We start from the raw sequence: 26,172 nt of genomic DNA on the forward strand, positions 1-26,172 counted from the left end.
CAGGCTTCTCCTCAAAATGATTTTCAATTTATTTAATTAAAAACATTAAAATCCATGTCTGTTTATTATATTAATAATACCATCCAATTATCCAATTTGAATCGTTTTTTTCGTTGAAACAAATAAATTATATTTAAGTCAGGCTTCTCCTCAAAGTGATTTTCAATTTATTTGATTAAAAACATTAAAATCCATGTCTATCTATTATATTTATTAATAATATAAACCAATTATCCAATTTGCATCGTTTTCTTTCGCGTTTCAATGTTTGTAATGACACTGTCGTCGAAAATTGTGCAACAATCCGACGATACGCAACGGATTCGTTCGCGATTGGATCAAATCGCGTTGAAGAAGTTTGGTAATCGGCGGCCCCGCGTACTTTTCTGACGGTTCGATAATAACAGGGAAGTTTCTCGTCGTTACGTAAACAGGAGGATACTTTTAGCAAAATTTACGCGACAGCGTAAGTTTTTGCACAATTCGCGCGACCCCTCTGGCGAGAGAGACCGCTCGTTACGAAAAAAGTTTGAATAACTCCGCGCCGGAAGTCGTTACAACGTTTCTTCTGCTCCCGATCCCGACGGTTTCCCCGTAACCAACTTTTAATTTTACTCGCGAATATCTGCCATCGTGATCATCCCCGAGGATTCCTCCTCTATTTGGATAATTGCGTTTCTTGAACCGTGCTTTCTGGCCCTTTTAAAATTCACGGACGCGGACCGGATAACACGTGTCGCGTCGGAGATAAAAATTATCCGCTGCACCCTCGTCGAGATTTCGATGTACAACGAAACAGAGGGATGATTTTCTCGTTTAAAAACGAGTCGAGAACGCGGAATGAAAATTTTTTACGTCTCGTTCTCGCGATGATCGATTTTAATAACACGCGGGACACGCGTGCCCTTAATTGACAAACTTGTTCGTGCTCGAACAATGTTTCTTCCAATTACAAAATGTTTTCAATATTTCGGTTTTGCAGCACGAATGTTTGCTTGGAAATTACGAGCGTCGTATATCACGTACGAGTCGGACAATCTGTAATGAGGTCCATTCAAACGAATTTAACTTAAATTGGCGCGTGCAACCACGTACTTTTAAAATCGATTATCTCTGAAAGGGACCCTCCCACGGGGAAATTTTATTTTACATTTCTGGTTCATTTTTGCGCGAGGTCATTAAATTGTATATGTTACAAGATGAGTATTTATCGGACCATGCACGGCGTTTAATTTTCGCATTATTAATTGTCTATCGACGTTCCGACCTCAATTTCCGGGCCCCTCTTCGGGAAACATATTAATTGTCTGGCATCGATTCTCCAGATACGTAATAAATATGATAAAATATATCTGGATTCCGTTTAAATAATATTCTTTATTTGTTCGTTATAAGACGAAGAGTTATTCTTGGCTGTACGATGCAATTATAAATTCTGACACGTGCTGTGAGCAATTAAAGATCCACGTTCCAATTGTAATCTATAGATCAATATGTCTCTCGAAGTGGACGCGGATATTGAGGTCGAAACGTCCGTGGATAATTAAAGGAATTAAAATTAAACTGCTCCGTATGGTATCAATAAGAATCAAAGGAGCAAAAAATTCATTCAAGCTATCATTTTATATAGTTTTTATCGTACGAACCGACTGTACTTGTTAGAACTTTTTTATTTAAACACACAGCAGGAAAGAAATTTAACACGTTCGCTGCCAGAGTATGTTCGTGAATATCGCTTGATATAAAATTTCTCGTAGTTTTTTCAATCGCACTGAAGTTGAACAAACGTTTTTAACCCTTTGCACTGCTATGTCGAGTGTGATTCGACGTCAATTTTTATCTCAGGAGCTCCTTCGTCAAGTTCCACTCAACATTTTTTCAAGTCCAAACCAAAGAGATATCGTACCCTTCAAAATTACAAAACACAACAACAGTGTAAATAAAACAGATATTTTAACAGGTAAATTTCAAATAAAACACTTAAAGGCGTTGAAATCTGGTAACAAAATTGAAATATAATTCGGAGTGCAAAGGATTAAAAGAATTAGAATAATAAAAGTATCCAATACGGTACAGTGTTCCTTCGAAACAGCATTTGAGAAACGTACGCTCGTATAAAGAATCTTCTATTGTGCCACGAATTACCGGGCCACCCCATATAATTTCCATTATCACAGCTTCTTATCGTTATTCCCAGCGACACTTCGTTCCCTCCGCCTGGCGTTTCCTCCCCCATCTGGTCGCTTCTGCCTTCCAATTCCACGCACTCGGACGAAGCCAGGTGGGAGGAAACGGGGGGAAAAAAGGAAAAATGAAATTGCCCTTAATTCACGAGCCGCGGACTAATGCAATTCCGTTCGCGACGCCATTTCGAAATTGCGTCAGGGGCGCCGGAATAATAAGGCGCAACATACTCCTTCTGCCTTCGCGGTCGATTCCTCGATCCCCGTTTCGGATTTTCTCGAAAACTCCCTCGGAAGAAGGGCCAAGGGGAGAAAGCGAGAGAGGAAAGAGGGTTGTAGAAAAAAGAAGCGCCAGCCAGGGTCGGGTTCGGTCGATCAGCGTCGTCCGTTTCCTTCGACCACTTGTAGACTCGAGGACCCCGTCGAGGCACAATGCCAGGCGTCCGGACGAAGACGGAGGCGGAGGAATTGCCGCCGCGCTCTGAATGGAAATTCGATCGAACGGGCTGATCGCATTATTCCCTAATCTAACCTCTTTCTCCCGGCCGACGCCGCGTCACGCCGGGCTTAATGGGCTTTTAATCGAAAAATGTTAATCGAACGAAGGGTCTAAGCGCGAAATCCACGCGGAATTGCCCTTCGCGCGCCTCCGAGACGACGCTCGTACTGGAAATATTTGGATAGTGATACAGTTTTCCCATTTGTGCTCGAATAGTATTTAACGCTAAAACTACCAAACCAGGCAAAATTCGTAATTTCTAATGAAACTTGTAAAAAATTTACTCGACTGAATTTTTGAAAATTTATCGTAATTTTCTAGTGGAGAATATATAAACTGTTGGGTTTTTCTCTTCTAAAAGAGGAAGTTTTCTTTATGTGACAAAAACCATCGACGCGTGTGTTGAAAATTCACGTTCTGAGATACAAGTCAAGAGGGTGCAGTTGTGTCCCTTCCTTGGTTTGTTTAGACAAAGTTTAGGACCAATTGGGTGTGTGGGTACGGGACGAATTTTTCGTCACTGATCTTTTCATTCTGTATGTTTTTTTCAAACCACGCAGAACGTGCCTTCCAAGTGTTTCTAACAAAGCTTAGTTAAAAGTTATATCGCCCTAATTGTATTTTTATTCCACCACCTATTTAAACACTTATTTCCATTGCATTATATATTTCTTCGCGTGTCCATCGTTTCAATTTCTTTGCTAAAAATAAACACACTATAATTGTCGGTAGTTCTAGCTTTAAATCGAAGACAATGATTATATTTTCCTAAATATTTATTTACTGATATTTTTACGAGATAGAGTGCTCATAGATAAACAGTACGTGGAATAAAATAGAATCGATATTCATAATTTATAATTTATAATTTACAGAATTATTTTTCTGTCTGAATTCTCTCCGAGATGGATTTAAATCACTCTTTAGAATTTTTCTACCAATAAAGAATTCAAGGGTAGGTTACTACTGTTTATAGAAATATTTTAGAGAGAAGAGTATGCGAAGGGCGCGGGAAATATAGACTCGTTCTACCGAGTTATTCCACTGCTCATAGGTGGTACTTTAATACCGCGAAGGAAGGACGAAAGATGTTCGAAATATTCAGTAATACTTGTGGGCGGTGTAGGGTTCTACCACTGTTTATAGGAATATTTCATAGAGCCGGGGGAAATGCGTGGGCAAAAATATTTAGTCATTTCATATTCCATTATAGTATTTTAATAGTGCTACAGATACCTGTATCATTGAGTAAAACTACTGATCGACAGAATCTGATACCTTCTCGATACTCAATTTTTTAATAATATATTTCAACTTAAAATCGTATTTAATTTTTTCAAAATATGTATGTTCAGAGTGTATTTGGGCAATTTTATTTTTATTCACCTCGCGGGGGGTGCTGTTTATAGAAATATTTCATGCAGAAGGAAGATATGCAAAGGGCGGGGCAAATAGTGAGCTGTACTACTGGGAGGAATTATTCTATTGATGGTAGGTTTTTAAATATAAGAAATACGATAGAAGCTTGAAGTATTGTGTAGTACTAGCGGGTGGCCTTCAGTTTGACTACTTTTATGAAAAATATTGACTCGTTTTATCGAATGCACACTGCTGTTCATGAACGAATTTTATTTAAAATATTTAAAATTGCAGAACATGTAAATATTATTTTTTAACAACTTATGTTGAATTTGATTGATGCAATGGCACGAATACATATTCTAATTAAAAGAAAAATCGTATTTTAAGATAATCAACAACATGAAAGGTATCAATAAATATACGCGAATATGCGATCAATGCCCGTAAATCTAGAGTTAATACTATTAAATATAAATATTACGATGTTAAATAAGACTATCAGGGTACGGAATTTTATTTCTGTTCGTAGGAATATTTTGTAAAAAAACAAGAAAATGGCATTCGCGATTCAATTTTTGAGGCTGTTTGTACGTGTTGCTTATTATTAGTATTGCAATGCAGCAAGGAAAATGCAAAAGACACGAGAAGAATCGAGTTGTTCCGTCGAACGCAATTATACTACTTTTTATAGGTAGCCTTTCGATAGAGCGGAGGCGGTGCGATCGATGTATAAACAATTGGGTTGCACTATTGAATATCGTTGAGACTGAATCTGTTCTATGCACGCAGTATTGAATTATTATACGTCCAGTTATACCACTGTTTACAGTTCCGTTGTTTTTTTCAGGTTTTATAGAAACTGAGTATGATCGATCGTTCTATGAACAATGAAATTTCTATTTCTATAATTTGTATCATTCAAAATATTGCCCGGAAGAATCACCAGAATTCATAGCGTCCTTAAACACATAACAATTAAAAAAATTGATATAGTAAGAAATAATCGTTTACAAATCAATGGTAAAATTGAATTACGTTCATAAAAAATTTATTACCTTTAACGTGGTGTTCTCTCGAGCAATACACTCGGATATATTGAAAATCCAAGATTTAATACCTGGAAAATGATTTTCCGTTTTATTTCCCGTCGTCGCGCAATATCGACGCGAAATACTTCGCCAAGAGAGGTAATTCCGTAACATTGAAAATTTCACCTAACCGCAAGATCAAAACCACATGTGCCTCGTTAAATAAAAAACCAAGTATGTGGAATTTCAAGAGATCGAAAAAGAATTCCACAAAAGCGATGAACGTAGTAAGAAAAAGTTACGAGGGGATCCTTAGGTGATATTTGTAACATTTATCTACAAAATCTTTTATACACGCGTTTGTAACCTACTCCCACATATTCGATATATTTCCAACTATTAGGAGCTGATTGCAGTGCAAAATTTAGGTGTATCATTTTGGAAATTTCATATTATTAAATTCTCGCGCGAAAAATGTTAAGATAGAAAATATCGTCCGCGTAAAATCTGAACGAGGACAGCAACGGCGTCGACTCGATGGCCGGGCAAATCTGTTATAATTGACTTCATCGGTTTTTTCGTTCGCGGTACGCGTCGAGGAATTCGTCGGCGGCAATAACTGGCCCCAAGAATAATTATCATTTTCACGGGACGTGGCCGTAATCGCCAACGTCCCGCAATTCCAGGAATTTCATTAGTTTCGATAAATTCAGCCCCCGTGCACCCTCCCGTCTGTCTTCCGTCATTAATTCTCGACAACGCAGCCGCATTCATTACTAATTCCGATCTAACACGCCAACTTGATTCGCCCGTGATCGATCCGCGGCCGTCCCATTATTGCCAGAAACGTCCTAATTGCCAGTTTTTTTTCTCTCTTCTTTTACGTAACGCGGACGGTTTAAAACTTTCCCGGATCGCGGTCGCGCCCCGTGTCTGGTCTCGATCGTCGCGATTTTCTTGAACAAGGAATTACGCTAAACGACCGACACGACCATCGAGCGTCGTTGGTTAAGTGCGAAACGATAACGAGGGTCAACATCGGTGGCGTAATTGTGTTCGAAATTGCGGGTCCTGCTTAGAATAGAACGCGTGATCGCGATAGAAATCAGCTTGGATCACTTTGACAATTGGTCCCTGAAAAGTTTCAAGCGTATCGAGTTTCGTAAATTTTTTCTTTCCACTTTGTTCTACCGAGAGAACTTGAATTTCCTAAAAATGGACTCCGCCACAGACGGATACTTTGTTATACTCGGATATCGTTTACGCGATTGATCGCCCGGGGCGTGACAAATGTTATGCAGGACATATTTCAAGAAAACTGAAGGGCTCAGGAACGTCACAATAATTGGAAACATTAATCAGGATTTACTGTACACGACAAAACACCGATCGACTCGTATTGAATTTATTACATGACGGTATAAACTTTACATTTTGTGACAGATTACGGAGGAAGGCTCATTTTGAAAACATCAACGATTCTTAATGATTCAAAACGCTGAGTTCATAGGAATAACTATTTCCATTCCATAAAACACTTGATATTTTCTTCGTTGCAGAGTCGAATCTCGCTCAATAGTTAGTTTGAGCGTATCTGACGCGAGTAAATCACGGCAATGATTCGTACGCGTCAGGAAATCGCGTATCGAAGTCGCGAAAGAACCGTTTCCGGTGAATCAGCGGGGGCCAGTCGCGGGAGACAGACGTGAATTCGCGTCTAATTGCGTTTCACGCGGCGGGCACGGTTCTAATTGCATCTGCCGCTTCAATTTCCCAGGGACGACGTCCGCGCGAAAATCCAACGTGTTTCCCTTTTCTCTATTTCGTTTCCTTTTTTCCCGATTCCCGTTCGAGCTCTTTTTACGAGCCGTTTTCAGACGCCGGATAAGCCAGGTGGCCAGGTTGCCACGCGTGGAAAGAGAGAGCAAGTCGAGGTTAAAGCACCGATAAAAACCGGGCTTCCTATCGCGGGGCGCGTGCTCCTGCCTCGTAACTTCTTCTTTCTCGTTTCACTCGCGGGAACTCGCGATCGGGCGTGTCCAGCGTTGTTCACCGACGACTTACACCCACTACGTCCGTTAAATAACCGGATTCCTGCTGTGGGAGGACGAAACAACGCTCAGAATTATTGTTTCACTCTCTATTTCGATATCTAACACGACGAAACACAATTTTGTACGTGCCTTAATCTGTCTATCACAGATCTACATGGACTATGTTTGTTGAACAACCGGATTCCAGTTGTGGGGAGACGAAACAACGCTCAAAATTATTGTTTTACTCTTAACGCGACGAAATACTATTTTGTACGCACGTTAATGCCTACCTGCTTCAGATCTAATCATCTACACCGGCTTTGTTCATTAAACAACCGGATTCCAGTTGTGGGAGAATGAAACAACGCTCAAAATTATTGTTTCACTCTCTATTTCGATATCTAACACGTCGAAACACAATTTTGTACGTCCCTTAACGCCTGTCTACCACAGATCTACATGACTACGTTTGTTAAACAACCGGATTCCAGTTGTGGGGAGACGAAACAACGCTCAAAATTATTGTTTTACTTTTCACGCGACGAAATAATATTTTGTACGCACCTTAAAGCCTACCTGCCACAAATCTAATCATCTACACTGGTTTCGTTTATTAAACAACCGAATTCCAGTTGTGAGAAGATGAAACAACGCTTACAAATTATTGTTTCACCCTCTAATTGCCACAGACCTAATTCTCGAAACTTTCACTCGTTGGAAATTTGTACCTCGCCTTGAGAACAAATTTCTTCAATTTTTATTTATCAGAGAAAGGTTCTCAAGATACTTTCAATATATCTTTTTTTTTTTTTAAATCAAAGGTTCGTTGTTTTGATTTTACAGCAGCTTCCGTGGATTTCGACGGTCTTGAAACACGTTTCGATATTTATTTCCCGACAGCGGGGGAAAATTACGACTATTTTCCGGTAGTCCCGTTCGAGATCGAAGGCGATAAAATGCGCGTTTTCGCCGTTAGTCTTGCGCTGGTCGCGGGAAAAGGGGCAACTTCGGGATATTATTCAAACTTTACGATCGCTATGGCCGGCGATTCGAGGTACGAAACTGCCGGCCGGAGATGGACGAAATTCTTATCCGCGTGCACGGATATCGAACGAAAAATAAGCGCCCCGTTCGAGCAAAGGTAAAATAAAAATCGTGGTCGCTGAGCGGGGAACATATTTTTCGTTCGTACGCAGAAAGGTGCATTCTATTTATATTCATGAAAGAGCGAACTAGAAAACCACCGTCACCGTTGCTCCGTCGCATTTCATTATCCGCGCGAGAGATCTTAATTAATCGGGCTTTGTCGCGGACCCCTTTCGCGAAGCCTCGAATTTTATCTCGTTTATCGCGGAATCAGCGCGTGAAGTTCACTTCCTGGCTCGCGAGAGCGTTAACCCTTGCACCGAAGTGTGCATCCCTCTGTGTGTGCTCGTAACCGTGGGCGTGCCAAAGAAACGCGACAAAGAGCCGGGCTCCACGTAATACTTAATTTTCTTCTAATGGTCGTATCGATTAAACCGCCGGTCTACGATCCCTCGACGCTTTGCATTAACAATTTCCTGTTCCGAGCGGCTTCTCCCAGTTCGCGTGTAATGCAATTGCTCTCGGTCGAAAAGGAAAATTCCCCCGCACCGTTTAATGGACGATTCGTTATTTCGAAACGGGGATTTCCCGCTCGCGATACCCTTTATTTCGTAACGGCCGTTGCACGGTTCTCGATGTAAACTTTCCGTTCCGCGAATCATAGTCAGATTAATGTAATTGGTTTCCCCGAAAGGCGGTTACGTGATCCGCTCGATGCAACTTCGTTATTCGAGATGGAGGATCTTGAACTACGCGCTCCACCCTTTCCCCTAACAATTCTTTCCAACCAACGTATTATTCAGTTTCCCTCGAATCCAGGCAACTTATTTGCAGTAGTATCGCCCGTTTTATAGAACATTGCATTACCTGTGCACGAACCAGAATATTTTAGTAAACATTTCTTTAAAAGCACGTCGCTCTAAACATACGAGATTAGCACTAGATTTACGGAAGCCGTCAATTCGACGGATGTCTGACTCCATATTTAAAATTGCAGAACGCGTAAATATTATTTTTTAACAGCTTACGTTGAATTTTAATTAAAAGAAAAATCGTATTGTAAGGTAGTCGTCAACATGAAAGGTATCAATAAATATAAGCGAATATGCGATCAATGCCCGTAAATTTACTTCTCATCAAAGGATGCATACCCCTAAATAAATAAATAAATAAATAAATAAATATATGTCAGAGTAAAAGTGACAAAATGGAGCGTTAGACGTAGGGAAAATTGAGGCAGTTCACCGGGTGTCCTCGTAAACATCGAACTATCGTGTGCAAAGGCAGTATTAGCATACGATAAGAGTAATTCGTTTTGGTGGTGGTAAGGGGGTGGGTGGGGAACACATTGCAAGACATCTGAATCGAGAACGTGGCTGCGTGCTTGCGCGCAATTAGACGTGCCTACGGTCACGAAAACTCGACGCGGCGTTGTTCCCTCGACGGTGTCGGCGCCGCGACGCCAGGCACTCGCCGCGATATCAAAATTCCGTGCTCAGCACGCGCTGGAATTCTTTATGGCCCCCACGGCGGCGTCACGAGAGAACGGACCACACCCCTCGACGACGCGGGCTCGAGAGGTCGTTAAGTATAAAACACGGACGGAAAGGGAGAAAAGTGGCGATCGGGGGCTCTCGAAAGAAGCCCGATCGAACTCCTGGGACGCGTCGTGACTCTGGCCCGGCGACCGGTGGCCTCGAAATTGATCGATGGGGGGGACGCGACTGTCCAGGGGAAATTGGGACCGAAGGAAAACCCATTTCCAACGGAACTGAGGCGGCCACGATTTCATTCCAACGAGAGAGAAACTCCGATCCAGCGATTCGTTCGATCGTGTAGTCTTAACTCGTTCGCTTCTGAAATATTTCTGAAATTGTCTATCTTTTATTGGATAAGAAATTGTGGAATTATTAATAAATTCAGGTTTTTTTAGACTTCAGATTTTAGTAGAAACTGACGTCAAAGTTGCAGGATCTTTGTTTCGATTTTATGAACCATTCCTCCATTTTTACTGTTTCTTTCTGCGTTCGATGTTGAAAAAGATTTAAAGTAGTATCCTCGTGATTTTTCGAAGGGATTTCGCATTTATAATCGAGAAAGGGACGCCCGTAGGTTTCATCGATCCGAGGGGGTTAAAATTGTTTCGCCCCCCCCTGAGCGGGAGCAACTTTAATCGAGTCTGCAACAAATATTTACGAGATGATTAAACTTCGTGCTTGCGTTTGTTGTTTCAAGAGCCATCTCCGTTGTACGACAACAATCACTACCACGAGGAATGCCTAAAATGTAACAGCTGCGGCCTGAATCTCACCGGACCCAATCAGAAACGGGCTAGACGGTGAGTAGAGAAAATCGTAGCGATTCTGGTTGCATACGCGGTCGAATCGCGTCCCCTGTATTTTCTACGGAACGGACGTGCCCCGTAATTTCGTCCGGCTGCCGCTTTAATTTCCTATTTATGAAGAAAATACTGGCCAACGGTCTCGCAATAAACGTCCGTCCGTTATTCGCCGCTCGGGGAGAAAACGCAACATTTACACTCGCCGCGGAAAGTATGTTGACAAGCCAGAAAAACGTACGCTTGATCGAGAAAGTCGCCATTTTATTATACTCGTTGCTACAACAAAATTAAAATCGTGTTCAGGGGTTGAAACTTAACCCATCCTTCGATCGTTTTGAGTCAAAAAACGAAGTCGATCTTTCAATCTTTTAAATTTATTCAAAGATTCATCGAAGAGAGGATTTTTTACACCCTACGATGCATCACATTGGCGATTCTGGATTTTTCGAAACCGTCGAAGGGATCGAGGTCGAATCTTTCTTGAGAAACGTCCTCGATCTCGTTCGATCGTCGGATTTTCCATCGGAGCGAAACGTCACGGCAACTTGTACGCGCGATTCAATCAGTTAAAACACTCGCGATCGTAACCGTTCGAGATGCATCGTCGCGCCGGCGGTGATTTCAATCAGCGCAACGAAAAGTCGTTTTGCATTTCTGTTTTATTCAAGATCCGCGATACGACGAAGGCAGGTAACTCGATTTACAGTTCGTCGCGCGCCCCGAAGAGAACGCCTCCAGTTGGTTTCGTTATTATTCCGATCGTAAATACGCACTACGTAACTCAACAACGACAAATGTTTAAAAAATCCGATAGATCGGTAGATATATTTTTCCTTCGATTTTTTTTAAGGTAATTTCGTGTTCTTTGTGAGGTAAACCTTGACACGATTATGCAACAATGTCGATAATAACGTGTTGTTGCAACGAAAAGTGTAGATGAGATCGGTGTCGATTACGTAACAATCCAGGTTGCACAACTTTACGATCTCCTCGGTGAATGAATATTTCATTTAAACTGCAATCTATGCATACCCTGCACGGTGTAACAAATTGCCTCGTTCATTGCTCGATTATTTTATCCAAAGATTGAATCGATCGACTTCGAAAAGGAACGTAGAGTTTTATAGACGCGTAGAAAATGGAGTCGATCGGCCGGAGTAAAATATCTATGGCGAGGTCGTCGAACAATCGGAATAGTTGGACAAGAGTTTCGCGCGAATCTCGATTTTAATTGGTATCGCGTGGATTCGCGATAATAAAAGATGATAAAGGAGATAAGAGGGTCGGCGTGATCCAATAACGACCGACGTCGGGACGCCGTCGCGGATTCACTTTTTATCGAGCGGCTTCGACTTTCATGAAACTTTGCTTCGCGCCGATTCCAGAGTACCCAGAATTATTAACTGGTTAAAAAAAGGAACTTTACGATTTTTGTTCCCCATAGAGATTCATTTCGATATATCATTTAATACGTAAATAATAAATACTGCCCCTTGAGCGATAAATTTTTGAAAAATTTCCTTTGTTCATAGGTTCAAAAATCAAATACTTTGCGATCTGCACTTTGCTGACGTGACGCTGATGGAGTGCTCGGACTTCATGCAGCAGTTGCGCAGCTTCAAACCACAAAGTTTAGGCTGCGCAGTTGCGAGAAGAAAATCATCGACGACCCTGATCTTCCCGCTGCCGCCGCAAGCGTGCTCAGGTAGGATCACCGACGCCGATTTACGGATCCCTTTCATCCCCGAATCGTCTCGATTCCTTCGAGATCGCGTCGCGTCGCGGTTCGAACGGCCGTGGAAGAGACGCTCGACTTGCCAACTTTTACGAACGCGCATATGTATGAGCCGAAGCTACAGGTGGTTCTCCCTGTCTTGGATTATACGGCTTTACATACGCTGTAGCACCAAAAGTATGAAACCGAGCCTCGTTCGAAGCGTGAAATTATTCTCTGACGACGATTAGTCGAAGCCACCGTGGAACTAATTCTGCCCTTTTGGGCTTCTACGTTGCAAACACAATAATAAAGAATTTAAAGTATTTGCAATTATACGAGAGCGGAGAGGAAGGTAAATGTAATGTTAATGTTTTGGAGAAATTTTATAAATTGTAAAATAACAGTGGTGTTTGGTCCATCTATAGATGTCTGACCGATGCTACTTATTTCTACTTGCATCGAGTGTCTGCCACGATGTTTCGACTGATTGTAATTAGAAGATATCTCTAATTTATAGAATATTTAACATCCAAGGTGTAAAATTTATTTTTTTTTTATAGGAAGTCCAAAGAAAATTATTATTTAGCAGAGTGTTAGCATGTTAGCTTCTTGCGTCGTATTATGTGGAAATTTCAAATAAAATGAACCGACTCTATGTATAATGTATTTTGCCGACTGACCACGAGGCAAGGTGCTTATTGCATATGTGTGAATCAGACAGGGATGAGGTAACCTGGACCGGTGAATTATAAAACGCAATCTGCCGCGGGAATATTAGAAATTTAGAGCGAAACGTATTAAAGTAGAATTAAGTTTACGAACGATAGTTGTAAATATTCAAATTACCGTATGATGTACTAACATGTCCAAGTAGAAAGTATGTTTATCAGCTCGCGCTGGAAACGAGGTAAATCCGTCGACCTAAACGTCTAACTTTGCACGTTAGAAATTTATAGGGGCGACGAAGATCGAGCGGAAAAATTAAATCAAACACGAGCGTAGCTGCAACGAGCTTAGTTTTGATTTAATTTTGCGCGATCAACAGGAATCATTTACGTTCAAGGGGTGAACTCCTTCGTGGGAGCTGTTTTGTTGAAAATTTGGCAATTTTCATGAATTTTTTTCAAGCAAACGCCACGATTCTCTTTGTGGTTTGTTTAACTACATTTCTCTATAGAGTTTTAAGTAATCTTACCCTTAAAAATCGCGTTTCGCTGGCGCAGGTGATTGGAGCTCTCAAAAACTAAATAGAAAAATTGATTTTTTTTTAAAGCAAACGCCACGTGTAACGTCACGATTCTTTTTTCTAGTTTGTTCAACTACATCTCAGTCGTACATATACATTTTTCTATACTTTTAAGTGATCTTACCCTTAAAAATCGCGTTTCGCGGGCGCGGATGATCGGAGCTCTAAAAAATTAAATGGAAAAATTAATTTTTTGGCGCCCACGGAGGACCCCTCGAGCGTGAAAGTGTATCTGACCGATATCTTAACGCTGTTACTAACATGTGACTTTGAAGTTAAAAGAAAAATAGAGTTCCGTGGGTATCCGATCGAGATTTCGATGGCGAAAAGGAAGAGGCTCGTAAAGCCTCTGGTCGGACGTTCTCAACAGCAGGACGTCGCCCGATGGCGTGGGACGACCGTATCGAATACGTGGTTCTCTTCATTATTTTATCACGTCGAGGGGAATCTGGTGATCCTGGGGACGCAAGGAGGGAGCCCAGGGAAACTGGAACGCCATCCCCTCTTTCCGTATCGACGATCAAATTTACGGAGCACTATAGACCATTAGTTCCGGCGAGAGGGAGACGAGATTAGAGGGATGGAAAGACGACTTGGAATCAGGGATGCAACCACGGCCGGTTCACTTTAAGTTCGCATACCAAGCCTGTCTGTAAACAGTTTGGTGTTCTACCTTACAGTGAGTCGACCGCGGTATCGTTAACGGCCGCGAGGGACCGAAGGAACGGAAGGGTCGAAGGTCGGGATCGATGAAGGGTGACGTGGCGGCGAGGAGGGGGCGAACGCATTATCGACGATACGTGCCTAAGTGGACGGAGAGTCACGTTGCACGGAGGAAAAATCTCTGAAAGACGCCGTACGCCGGACTAGCGCTAGACGAGATCCTCTTCAGCGCGGATCGGATTCCTCCCTTAATGATTTCGAGTCGGGTGGCACGGTCCCCAGCGGCTTCAGTGATTTTCTCGCGTCTACACGTGGCCCAAACAAACGCTTCGCCTCGAGGACACTTTCCACACGGTTCTTCTTTCAAGGAGAAACGACGAAGATTTACCCTTCGAGCCTCCTGGGACGCACGACGGATCCTTGTTTTTAATTTTAGATTTAAGGAAATTAATCAGCTGGTCATTGGGTTTTCCCCACGAATCGATTTCCAACGATTTAAGCGCGTCGTATTGTACGCGAGACGCGAACGTTTTCAGCGGAGAGACGACGGGGAATCGTTTAAAGCCGCTTCGTTCGATTTCCGGTTGCAGATGAATTCTGTACAGAGTTCCCGCACAACCTGGTGCCGACGCCTGGATACTGGATCGAGTGCTCGAGACAGCAGATCATGTCCGACACGATCTTGGACGAGAGCGAGAGCGGAGAAGCCACCGACCTCGAGCAGGGGGAGGACCAGCCGGAGCCAGCGCCGAGACGTCAGGACAACAATTACTGTTTCTACGAGGAGAACGAGGTGGAGATCGACGAGGTGCCGCGTAGGAAGACCACCATCGAGGAGCAATGGGAGAAAAATCAGGGATTCGAGCTCACATCCGTCGAACAGGAGACCTACGAGAAGTACTTCTACCAGAGGGAGCATTGGAATTACTTCACCAACGACGAGGACCTCGGACCGGTGATACTGAGCATCAAACAGGAAACGCTCAACAGCCGGGATCAGTTCAGGATCCTCGTTAGGGCCATCAGCTACACTGTCCACGGCCTGATCCCTGCCAGCTGCGTCTTCGCCGATCGGTAAAACATTCTTATTCCACAGGATTCTGGATAAAATATTTATGGACATTTGCCAATCTTCTTTTCGTTAACATTCTTAGTAACTTTTAGGCAAAGAGAATATATATTCATATACGAATCGTTAAAATTAATATCGGTCTTAACACTTCATCGATTGCCAATCGATTAATTGACTTTTGAGCACAGACGAGGTACACGAGTAGACCTGACCATACAGACCAGAAAATTGAGTGAAGAGCGTCAAATAAATTTATTAAAAACCAAAAACGAATTTTTAAGTAAAATCGACAGGGTGTAGGTGCCTAAATTTTTCGATGAAAAAATAAAATTTCAAATCGTTCTAGAAAAATTATTTTTGATTACAGGGGCCAATTACGATCATTTTTGGTGAATAGATGTACCCCCGAATTCCTACGCACTTTCGAGAAAAAAATTCGAGAAGGAGTGAAAGTTTTCGACAAAATTAAAAAATTTCAAATCGTTCTAAAAAAATTATTTTTGATTACAGAGGTCAATTACGATCATTTTTGGTGAATAGATATACCCCAGAATTCCTACCCAGTTTCGAGAAAAAAATTTCTTTCCGAATGTCTGACCAGAAACTGGCCTGTTCTACTGAAATTTCATGCGTATCTTTAAAACATCATAACTTCTGAACGGATTGGAAGATTTTAATGTTTCAACATGCAAATAACGCGTATTTTGATGGAGAATATTTATACATTCTATGAATGTTCGAAAAGTTGTTCCTTAACCCCGTAAAGTGAGAAAACCCCCATCAACATGGTGAAATTTTCAAACCACTGTAACTTCTGCAATAGTGAGTGTATCTCATTGAAATTTATTTATGTATTAGAGCCGAAAAAATACATTGGATGTAAGGTCTACTCGTATCCTTCCGATTTTCATTTCGACAAAACGAATATCACAAAATATATGAACAATTACAAATCGCGATGAAATTCTATCAAGTGCTTTGAAAGAAGTGAATTATTTTCCTGTGGAATCGAAGGATTATTTCTTCACGAGTAACCGTATATCGTAGATACAATCGTGAGGAAGTCGTTCGAAGTCTCGGGAAAGAAGTGAACGTGAATCCACCTCTGACATTGGGTCAGCTACCGGACACCCAGGAGGAGTTGCTGAAACTGGACCAGGTGTTCATCAAGTCGGAACTGAAGGTCGGGGTGATGTACGTTCAAGAAGGCCAGTACACCGAGGAGGAGATACTCGACAACAACGAGAACTCGCCGCTATTCGAGGAATTCATGCAGATCCTTGGCGACAAAGTTCGACTGAAGGGTTTCGACAAGTACAAGGGTGGCTTGGACACCATTCACGACCTGACGGGCTTGTACTCGGTCTACACGAACTGGAGAAGCATCGAGATCATGTTCCACGTGTCCACGCTGCTGCCTTACGAGAAGCACGATCCTCAAAAGGTAAAGTTCCCGATCGACGCGCCAAGATCAAAGGTCCATCGATTATCGGTGTTCTGTTGTCTTTTTCAATCGGTAACTATTTATATTCTTAAAAAATTTCCCAAAGAATTTAATTGGACCGTTCGATGTTAAATTTCTTAATCGATGATCCCTTGATCTCTGGCATCTCGAACAAAATTCACGAGCGTTCGATGACATCGCTTACTCACGATAGAAGACATTAAAACGTGCCAACGGCTGATTAAAACGATGTATGGGTGTAATGAAAAGAAATGATTTCGCGTTACGTAGCTCCAAAGAAAGAGACACATCGGCAACGACATAGTGTGCGTCGTGTTCCTAGAAGCTGATAACACTGCATTCAGTCCGGCATGTATAAAATCGCATTTCCTGCATACGTTCATTTTGGTGCGAGTCAGTCCACGTATAAAAAGGAAAATCACCAGGTACGAAGTGTCCGTCGTTACCAGGGACGAAGTCGGAGCCTACAAGCCCTACCTCTGGGAGCAAAACGTCTTCGAGAAAGGTAATTGACATTTTAGATTCTCTTCTCCCTATTCTCTCATTCGTAATAACGTTATCACGTTTCTTGTTTTCTCGATCCTTTAAGTGGCTTGATAGATACGAATAGGTCTCGAGGTCTAAATTATTCGTTCCTCCGTGCTCAGGTCCCATGTTTCGTGAGTGGATACTAACGAAAATCGTGAACGGAGAGAGAGCAAGTTACTCGGCGCCGAAGTTCGCGAGAATGCAAGAGAGGACCCGTAGCCAAATGTTGGAGGACATCGTGGCCAACTTGGCCAATCACGTGCAGACCGGTCAAATCCCGAAACCATACAGGTAAAATAGAGACAGAGATTACGGTATCACGTGTCCGTAATAATGCAATACTCGATACATCAGTCGACCAATAAGTTTGAAACCGAATCACTTGCGGTTTCGGGCTTATGGCCACCCGTGGATTGTACTTCGTATATTAATGATTCGTAAACGAATCAACAGGAGTCGAATGAATATTTTCAGACGCGGTTCCTGGAGACCGATCGGTCACATGAGACCGTCGTCGCCGCTTCTGGACTCGGTCAGAGATCAGTTCGAGGACTACGATCAGCTCGCCAAGGACTTCACCAAAGTGTTTTTGAACAATCAGGAGAACGCGTCGGTGAACGCGAACCTCTTTGACGTCTCGTTCTTGGTCCCCGGTCAGCAGAAGCAGAAAGTCAGGTTCATAGGCGTTAGGGCGATTCTGGCGGTGAGAAGCAGGTGATGAACAAAATTTAAAATAACCTGTCGAAGTTTTTTTATAATTAGCCGCGTGGAAACGTTTCGTGCGAGTCGTGGAGGGTTCTGACGGTTCGTTGATTCGTTCCAGAGTGTTTCAAGAGATGCTGTACGGGATCCAAGCCGGTTTCGGAAGTCCTCAGGTGCCGGTCGCCGAGCTGCTCGCCAGACCAGCGCCCACCTTGCTCAGCCCGCAAAAACCACGCAGCTCGAACTTCCTCCAAGTTCCCGACTTGGAGACGCCAAGGTTCGTATCTCGATAATTAATTCCTATCAACGGGAGTCTGGATTTTCGTCGTCCAGCTGCGAGTTTCGAGTCTTTACTCGCGAGAATTGTCGCGCGATGTTTATTCGATCGAAATCGAAATTTGGCGTTAACGTTGCTATTCTTCCGAAACTATTCGAACAAGTGCGCCGTAGAGTGGTTTAAAAGACAATCGAACCAAGTAACGAAGCGGATTTGTTAAGAAAATTGGAACGTACGGTGAGACTAAATGCCTGTCGTTGTCGAATGTACTTCTATATTGTATACTTAATCGTAATTATGTGTATTTTGTACGGCACTTCCATGTCTCCTATCCTCACAGCACCGCATGATATTTTCGTAACAAACTTATCTCGCAGTTGTCGGTAATTTTGCTCGAAGAACTGCAATCTTGAGGCTCGCAATACGATGTCTCGTTCGTTTCTTTTGTGAATGACAAATGTCGCATGTACACTTCTCTATTCGGGGAACGAAACACTGCAAGATCTTCTCAGCTTCGTGATCGAACAGTCGCGTACGAGTTTCTATCTGCGTCTTCTTTCCGTGGCTGTCGTGCTCTCTGTACGCCTTGCTCTTTCGAAAACGATCTCTAAATCGGTATCTCACTTCTATCGCAACGATCTCGATTCGGCTACCGGCATGCAAACGCACGGGGCTAATTCCAAACGTACTACAAAACGAAACGATCAGAGTTTTACGCGTTTCTGCGTGTAAAAGTTAATCGAAAATGTCGAATAAATTTGTTGCGTACGTTGCTTCATTTGTTAAACATGGGTGGTGTGCCTTTGATACTAGAACTACCAGAAATGGTCAAAATGATCTGTAATTTCTAATAAAAATTATTTCAATCGATAAATTTTCTCAAAGACCTCGTAACAATTTTATTCCCCATTTTCTATTCCCTTTTTTACGTAGAATCTCTTGTTTTTCGATCGTACAACTTCGTTGTTGGAAACTCTGTACATAGGGTGTCCAGAAATATTCTGCTCGAAATAATTGGACATCCTGTTAAACAAACTGTCGCGACATTGCAAACCACAGGGCGGGGGGGCCGTGCTTTCGTCGTTGTCTCGTGTTCGTTTCTTCGTGTTCGTCTCGATGCGTTCAGAAAGTTCCAAATCTCCAGCACCTTTACGAACCGATTCCTCCATGTTCCCGGTCCCTGGCAAGAACGTTCCCAAAGATGGTTCCCCGTTTCCGTACCTTGAGGTGCCGCTCTGCGGTTTCTGTGAGATACTGGCTCTGACCTGTTTAGACCCAAAAGCGTGCCCTCGTCGCCGATGGTGATGCGCGCGTTCTCGAGGCTGGGCACGATCACCGCTGGCTGGAGCAGAAGCATCCGGAAACACGGCGGCGGCCACACGTTGCACAGCGACGACCGGAAACGATGGGCCAGCTCGCAGGATTGCAGCAGTATGTACCGATTGCTCGTTGCAAAAGGTGTCTAGTGTCTAACAAATACTCTTTTATCGCAGACAAAGAGGCGAAAGAGAAGGAAAAGGCTGCTCAACAATTGGCGGTGCCCAGACTCAGCGTGTTCGCGGACGCGCAAAAGGTCGACAGAGCAAAATTAGCACAGACAGAGGTAAAATGAATATTGCATCGTTTGTAAATGTTAGCAAAATAATTATTGCAAGGATAGTTTTATTTATACAATCGTTAAGGGGCAACCTAAAGTTGTTTCGCTATGTTCGACAGTTCGATATAATCGAATTCGACCCGGAGACGTTCAGGATCCTCCTCGACTATCTGCACACCGGTTCCTGTTCGCTGACCTGCAGCAACATCCCCGGGCTGATCTGCGCCGCGGAGCATTACGACCTGCCGGACCTTCTTCAAGCGTGTTTCCATCACGCGAAACAGTTCCTACGCATCGAGATCGTCTGCGTGATGCTCTGCACGCTGGAGAACTATTGCTGGCGGTACACGTCCGCCTCGGAGCTGGTCAACATGATCCTGGCGTTCATCGAGACGAGGGCGCGACAACTGTTCCAGAACTCGAGCTTCCTCACGCTCAGCGAGTCGATGGTGCAGATGATCATGTGCAGGGACCTGGAGGTAGGCGAGATCGAGAAGTTCGCCGCGATGCTCAGCTGGGCGGAGAACAGGATCAAGACCAAGTCCGCCAAGGTGGACTCGAACGTCGAGTTCAAGTGCATCATGGAGAGGCTCAGCAGAGACCTGAAACTCTACAGGATACCGCCCCATTCGCTTATAAACGTGAGCCTCGTCTTGGATAGCAGAGAGGGGAGGACATTTTGTTCTGTTTATTCAAACTTCTATCTTAAATTTAGTTCAATATTATTAATAATATTATTATTAGCGATTGTACGGTTTGTTTCGCGGTGAGTTCTGAGAAATGGAGTTCTATTTCATTCCATAAGTCTTTATTATTAAATATTCTAATATAAGGTCGACAAGAGAAACTATCCTAGTAACGAATAAAATATTTTTCAGATCGTTTTGAAGTCGAAAGCGATTAGAAACGAGAGGATCCTCGAGACGTTGATGTACCAAGCGAACTCGGGCACCTACAACAACGTCGGTCCGTACGTAGAGTCTTTCCAGAAGGAAGTGCAAAATCAGAAGAGTACCGACTGAGGCATGTAAATGATTGTTACAGTGAAGATCGAGAGAATCGCGAGTTCGCAAACTAGGGAAACTCGAGTTACGAAAAAGAAGAAGAAAAAACCCAGAAACTCAACGCCACAATTTCGTCGTCGATCTCGCGAATATTCTTGGCCATTCGAGAACCGTTCGGCGATGAAAGCATCGAGCGAAGGGGGAGCTTCAGCAGGAGGGTGTAATCACGCCGGAATCATGATGGATCGCGAAAGAGGCTCGATCATCGTCGTGGCGAAACTGTTTGATGAGCTGAAACGCAGTCGTGGACGCGGTTCCTCGAAGAGGGGGAGGAAATAATCAGTTTACTTCGTGTTACGTTCGCGACAGAAACTGTAATCGACTTTCGCGCGAGGTAGAAAATGTTTAGTTCGTAATAGAGGAATGTTTTCGACGGGAATGTCGGTGCTCGGTGCTCCTGGAAGGTTTCTGACGTTCTGAGATCCCGAAGATGGAGGGAAAGAGAGAGCTAGGATCGATTGGGGAAAGATTTCATCGATCTGTAGGGTGCTCGGTGCGGGTTTGGACTCTTAGTTTCATACGTCGGTAAGAAGAAGAACACCAATGGGGAAAAGTAATGCACAAATTTCATATCGTTCTAAAAAATAAGGTGGAGAAAGGGTGGATTCTTCTCCGAGGCGAAACACCAAGAACTCGAGGGTGCGTTCAGAGTCGATTAAACGAAGTAAATAATTAGGGGATCGTGCGTCCGATCGTTCGTCGCTGCTGAAAGCAGCGTCGTAGCCACCGGTACCTGCATATCGCGGCCATTTTGTCGTGGTTACTTGCCACGAGACCGCAAGAGGAGGGAGAGAGAGAACAGATCCATCGTAAGCAGCGTTTTCGCGAGAGAAACGAGAGGAGAAGAAGAGGTTGTATCCGAGGCTGAGGAATTTTAACGGCAACGAGATGCCGAACATGACAATCTGTATCATAAACAACAACAAAAGAAAAAAAGAGAGAGAGAAAGAGATACGAAGAAAGAAAAAAAAAAAACGTTACTAATAATACGGTAAACGTACGGATTAACTACTTGGTAAGCTTGAATGAATTTAACTATACATATGTACGTATAAGGGCGACGCTAATAATAACAATAATAATAATAACATAGGCGTAACAAGAATAATAAACGATAGTAATAATAAGAAATGATGTTGATGTTGAATGTGGAATTTAAAAAGACGAAGGAAGGCGAGACAAACCGAAACAAATGGTATTCGAAGTCTGTTCTGTTTTCTATCGTAGTTTTTGTATCTTCAATACTCTAAGGCAGAAATTCTAAAAAAGAAAAAAAAATACAATTCACGAGAACAGGCTGGAAAGACATATAACGACGTAACAAAAAAAAAAAAAAAAAAAAAAAGAAACGGAAAAGAAAAAGGAAAGAAGAAGGCATTTTCTCGTTTTTAAAGGATCGAAGAACGGAGAGACGTGTGTAACAAATTTCGGTTCGATGATTTTTCTAATAAACGCGTACGCGTATCGACGTCGTTCGCCTCGAGAACCGTTCATTTTATCGCGACGTTCGGGCTCGTGCTCGATATATCGTTCAGACTGGCCTGGCTCCCGACCGTTTCATCGACTGCATTTTCACGAGCAAACCAGAGAGCGAACGAACGCGCGATCTCGTCGTACAACCACTAAAGAGGCTGATTTTCGTCCACCTGTCTTTTACCCTCTGTCACTTTTCACTGTCGCTCGTGTCTGCTCTGCCCCACCCCGAACCCCGAAACGACTCTTCTCCAAAGTTCCACGAAAAAGAGATATTTTTTACACCAACGCGTTTCTGGTGCCCCATGGTGTTGATCGTAATTCCCGTTCGTCGCGCACGCGTGGACGCGATCGTTCCCAACGGGGCCAGGACTCGACGCGAACAACAACCGCGGAAAATAGAAATTTAGGAAATAAAAATAAAAAGAGAAAAAAAAAACACTCGCCGATTCCCCGACGCGTCGCGGGGAATCGTCCAACTGTTAAGTGTCTTATTGTTCAGGCAAACCGGCTGGACGAAAGTAGATCCTCTCTCGGTGCTGTCTCTCGCAGCCGATAAACCGATCGCTGAAAGATTTATCGCTTGTGATCGACCCTCGAAGCCGCTCCGTGAATCCGGACACGTTTGTGCCTCCATCCGCGAATACGACGACTCGTTTAGACAGAGAAACCACAGAGGGCTATTTGTAATATTTTTACAGAACCTGTAGAACCGAGAGGTACAAATGTGACGTACGAGCAGAGTCGTGAGACAAGACAAACTAAGAACAAAGTAAATAGGTAAATAAATATGCAAACGTATGTATAGCTGTAAATTAACATAAACAAAACAAATATAAAACGATTGTCGTTGTAATGAACGTTTGTAAAGAAATCGTGTCGAATATCGATGGACGATGATCTGTCGCGATCGCTTGGTATCTGTCCACGGAGTTGGATGAACTTTACTTCCGGTCAACGAATAGAACATTTTGGTTTCATTCGTAAATTAAAATCCGTTAACCGATTTTTATTCGTTGTTCGAAAATAAAGTTTGCTCGATCATCGGGGATCTTTGGATCGACCATGACGCGGTATTCGCTGAGCGTTGCATTAACAGCATGAAAAGAAAGAAGTTATGGGTACAGTGCAATAAATAAACACGAAATAGAGACCTTTAATGTGGGATATCGTAGTTCGTCGAAAACAATAGTTCACTGATTATACTATGGAAGAAAAGAACCCCAAGGGCGCAGTTTAGGGAAAATATTAAAGTCCATAATCTATAACGTTAGAAGAGTAGACGTAAAATTTTTATCTGTCCATTCATTTCATAATTAAAATTGTTATCTTCGTTCAACGAATAACATTTTTTTTTATCTTATACTCGAAATTGGTATCTAGATAAGAATTTTATCCATCTCCAGGGTTGTGTAATGATGATAAGAACGTTGTAGACCCAATTATATTTTTAATATAGTTCCTTCGTTCTTTATTTAAACTTTGGTACATTGAATTTGTTGGATAAGCGTTCAGCGAACGACGCGTTAACCTTTCGCAATTTCGTGATCCATTGATCGCGGCACGATCAACGTCCGATCTTCTCGTCGCTGTGCTCTCGCGTTGTCGTTCATCTTCGTAAGTGCGATACAACGGTAGATTTCCCGCGACACGCGTCGTCCACGAATAAAGACGAACATCCGAGGGACACCTTAGAAATTGTCATCGAAGTCTCGATCACGTAGATCGAATCGAAAGGAACGACGATCGTGGATCGCGTGTAGTCCGAAATTCTACTAACTCTGTATGTAAGCGTAGATGTTTTTAGTGTGTGCTCGAAGTGTAATCGATCTACGAGGCGCTTCCGGAAGTTCCGAGGAACGCTGAGAAGTTCATTTGTTTGTTTACGGGAGTAATTGAGTACAGGGTCCACAAAGGAAAGGAACAAAATAGAGTTTTGGGTTCTCGTAAAAAAAGACTAAAAACGTAAATTCATTTAGATTCTTTGAACTCTCAAAAAATATTAAAAAACATAAAATATGTTTCTCTGTTACTTGAAATATCGTTTCTAAATTAATTCGAACGAGCGAACCTGTACTCGAATTCGCGCGAACGCCACGAGTCAGTACAAACTCACGCCTGTGGTGTCCACATCCTCCCCCACTCCTACCACACACCCCCGTCGCGATCGGATGCGTGTGTACTTGTGTACGAAGCGAGTTCTTTTATCCACGCTCGATGACAGTCCAGTTGCGTTTCGTTCGATAGAAGACGAGGAACAAGAACGATTAAAAAAGGATACCGAAACACAGGATCGAAACGGAGAAATATGCAAACGGTAACCCCGGTGACACCTCGAGCCGATACGGGAAAGAAGAACGTAAAAAATGAACTTTCATCGAACGCGATTCTGTCCAGCCATTGCCGACTACTGTTCAACCGTAGATGTACACACACACACACACACACAGATATAAAGAAAAAAAAGAGAATCTACCTTAGATAAAGAGAAAACAGAGAGAATGATTATATGTATATAATATATATATGCATACACATGATGTACACAGCGCGCGCACGTAATACGTTCATGCGCCATTTTGCACAGCCGATGCTACGCGAAAGGACGAGGATCGTCAGAGCCGTAGGGATTATTTTCACCGGTGTAGTTTTAGTTTTATATATCCCACGGAAGATCGATAGACTTTAGTGAGATCTCCCGAGCAAAAATATCGCGTAGGTTCGATTTACTTGTCCAAGTGACCCATCTCTTTCAAGATGTATACCACGTATCTCGAGATAACCTGTAAAGTTACGAGGAGCAAAAGGAAACTACAATCAACACACAGTTCAAGGTTTTACTTCCTTATTCGTATACTTTATTGCGTTACATGTTCCGAGGCATTGTCGTTCATGATTTATACATAATACTCACAAATCCATAGGTCTGGTTAAGTTAACCATTTCCCGGGTATCCGAGTCCTCGCCTGCCGTTCACCGAGTGTTTCTCAACCACCCACGGATCACTCGTTGTGTCTGCGGAACACGAATACAATCAACAGGCGTGGATAGTGATCGCATTGCGTGTGTGTTCGTGTGGATGCATGGATGGGCGTATTTTTTGTTTTTCCTGTGTGTATGTAAGTACGTGAAAAGAAATTCCAATGAGTTTCGTCGATCGTTATATTAAGCATTAATCGTCGATAAGGTTAATACTTAGAGAAAACCGAGTGGTATTTTAATATGATCGTAAGGGGCTACCGATTAACTTCGTCATAGTCGATCGTCTACGTTACTGTGAACGTTTCATAATATGGTTGTCGCGTGCTCGAACCAGCTTCGTTGGCGAGTCAGCAATATCATTCGGATTCCGCGTACCCCGTGCATTTTGCAAATCTGCCACGATAGACGTTCCGCTGTGTTCGCATTATTTCTGGATATTCACCGTGTCGCGCCGTGGAAAATATCGGAAACGTTTCGTATACGTCGTGACTGCCCCGCACAGATCCGAATAATATTTGCGGTCCTAATTCGCGTTGTCGTCTAGTCGTGCGTGCGATTTACACGTCGTACACGTATGCACGGTTCTCTCTCCTTCGTCCCTCTGCCGACGCGCGGAAAAACCTAGCGAATTTTGTAAATTAGCGACAAATTCGGGACTCGCCGTGTCACGCTTGCGTGGTAACGAATACAAAAAGCAGATGAAATTATGAACATTTATTGTATATGAAGCTACTGTGATGTTACTGTTGAATATAAAAAAAAAAATATATATATATATATATATACATAAAAGATGCTGTATTTAAAAATCGTCTCGAGAGTTTCCTCATTTGTTCCTTCTTCGGTGCGAA

General features: G+C 42.8%; 1 protein-coding gene and 1 long non-coding RNA gene across 3 annotated transcripts in view; both read left to right on the forward strand.

The window, feature by feature from the left end:
- Nucleotides 1-22,748, forward strand: part of LOC122399333 — a 106,160-nt gene extending 83,412 nt beyond the window's left edge. For both annotated transcript variants that reach the window (XM_043399963.1, XM_043399954.1), the window contains exons 10-21: nt 10,430-10,532; nt 12,068-12,240; nt 14,752-15,235; nt 16,281-16,677; nt 16,969-17,203; nt 17,346-17,517; nt 17,701-17,940; nt 18,050-18,205; nt 19,479-19,636; nt 19,699-19,808; nt 19,922-20,443; nt 20,681-22,748. In XM_043399963.1, the coding sequence (XP_043255898.1) occupies nt 10,430-10,532; nt 12,068-12,240; nt 14,752-15,235; nt 16,281-16,677; nt 16,969-17,203; nt 17,346-17,517; nt 17,701-17,940; nt 18,050-18,205; nt 19,479-19,636; nt 19,699-19,808; nt 19,922-20,443; nt 20,681-20,824 (2,894 nt within the window). In that variant the 3' untranslated portion in view covers nt 20,825-22,748. The remainder of the gene's footprint in view (nt 1-10,429; nt 10,533-12,067; nt 12,241-14,751; nt 15,236-16,280; nt 16,678-16,968; nt 17,204-17,345; nt 17,518-17,700; nt 17,941-18,049; nt 18,206-19,478; nt 19,637-19,698; nt 19,809-19,921; nt 20,444-20,680) is intronic.
- Nucleotides 22,749-23,155: 407 nt separating this feature from the next.
- On the forward strand, nt 23,156-26,034 carry LOC122399350. The gene is made up of 2 exons (XR_006259262.1): nt 23,156-25,173; nt 25,264-26,034. It is a non-coding gene; the product is annotated as an uncharacterized LOC122399350 (long non-coding RNA).
- The last annotated feature ends 138 nt before the right edge of the window (nt 26,035-26,172 follow it).

Source organism: Colletes gigas, unplaced genomic scaffold (genome assembly GCF_013123115.1).
Source record: "Colletes gigas isolate AHSC1104 unplaced genomic scaffold, ASM1312311v1 Colletes_gigas_Sc00002, whole genome shotgun sequence".
Taxonomy (NCBI): Eukaryota; Metazoa; Arthropoda; class Insecta; order Hymenoptera; family Colletidae; genus Colletes; species Colletes gigas.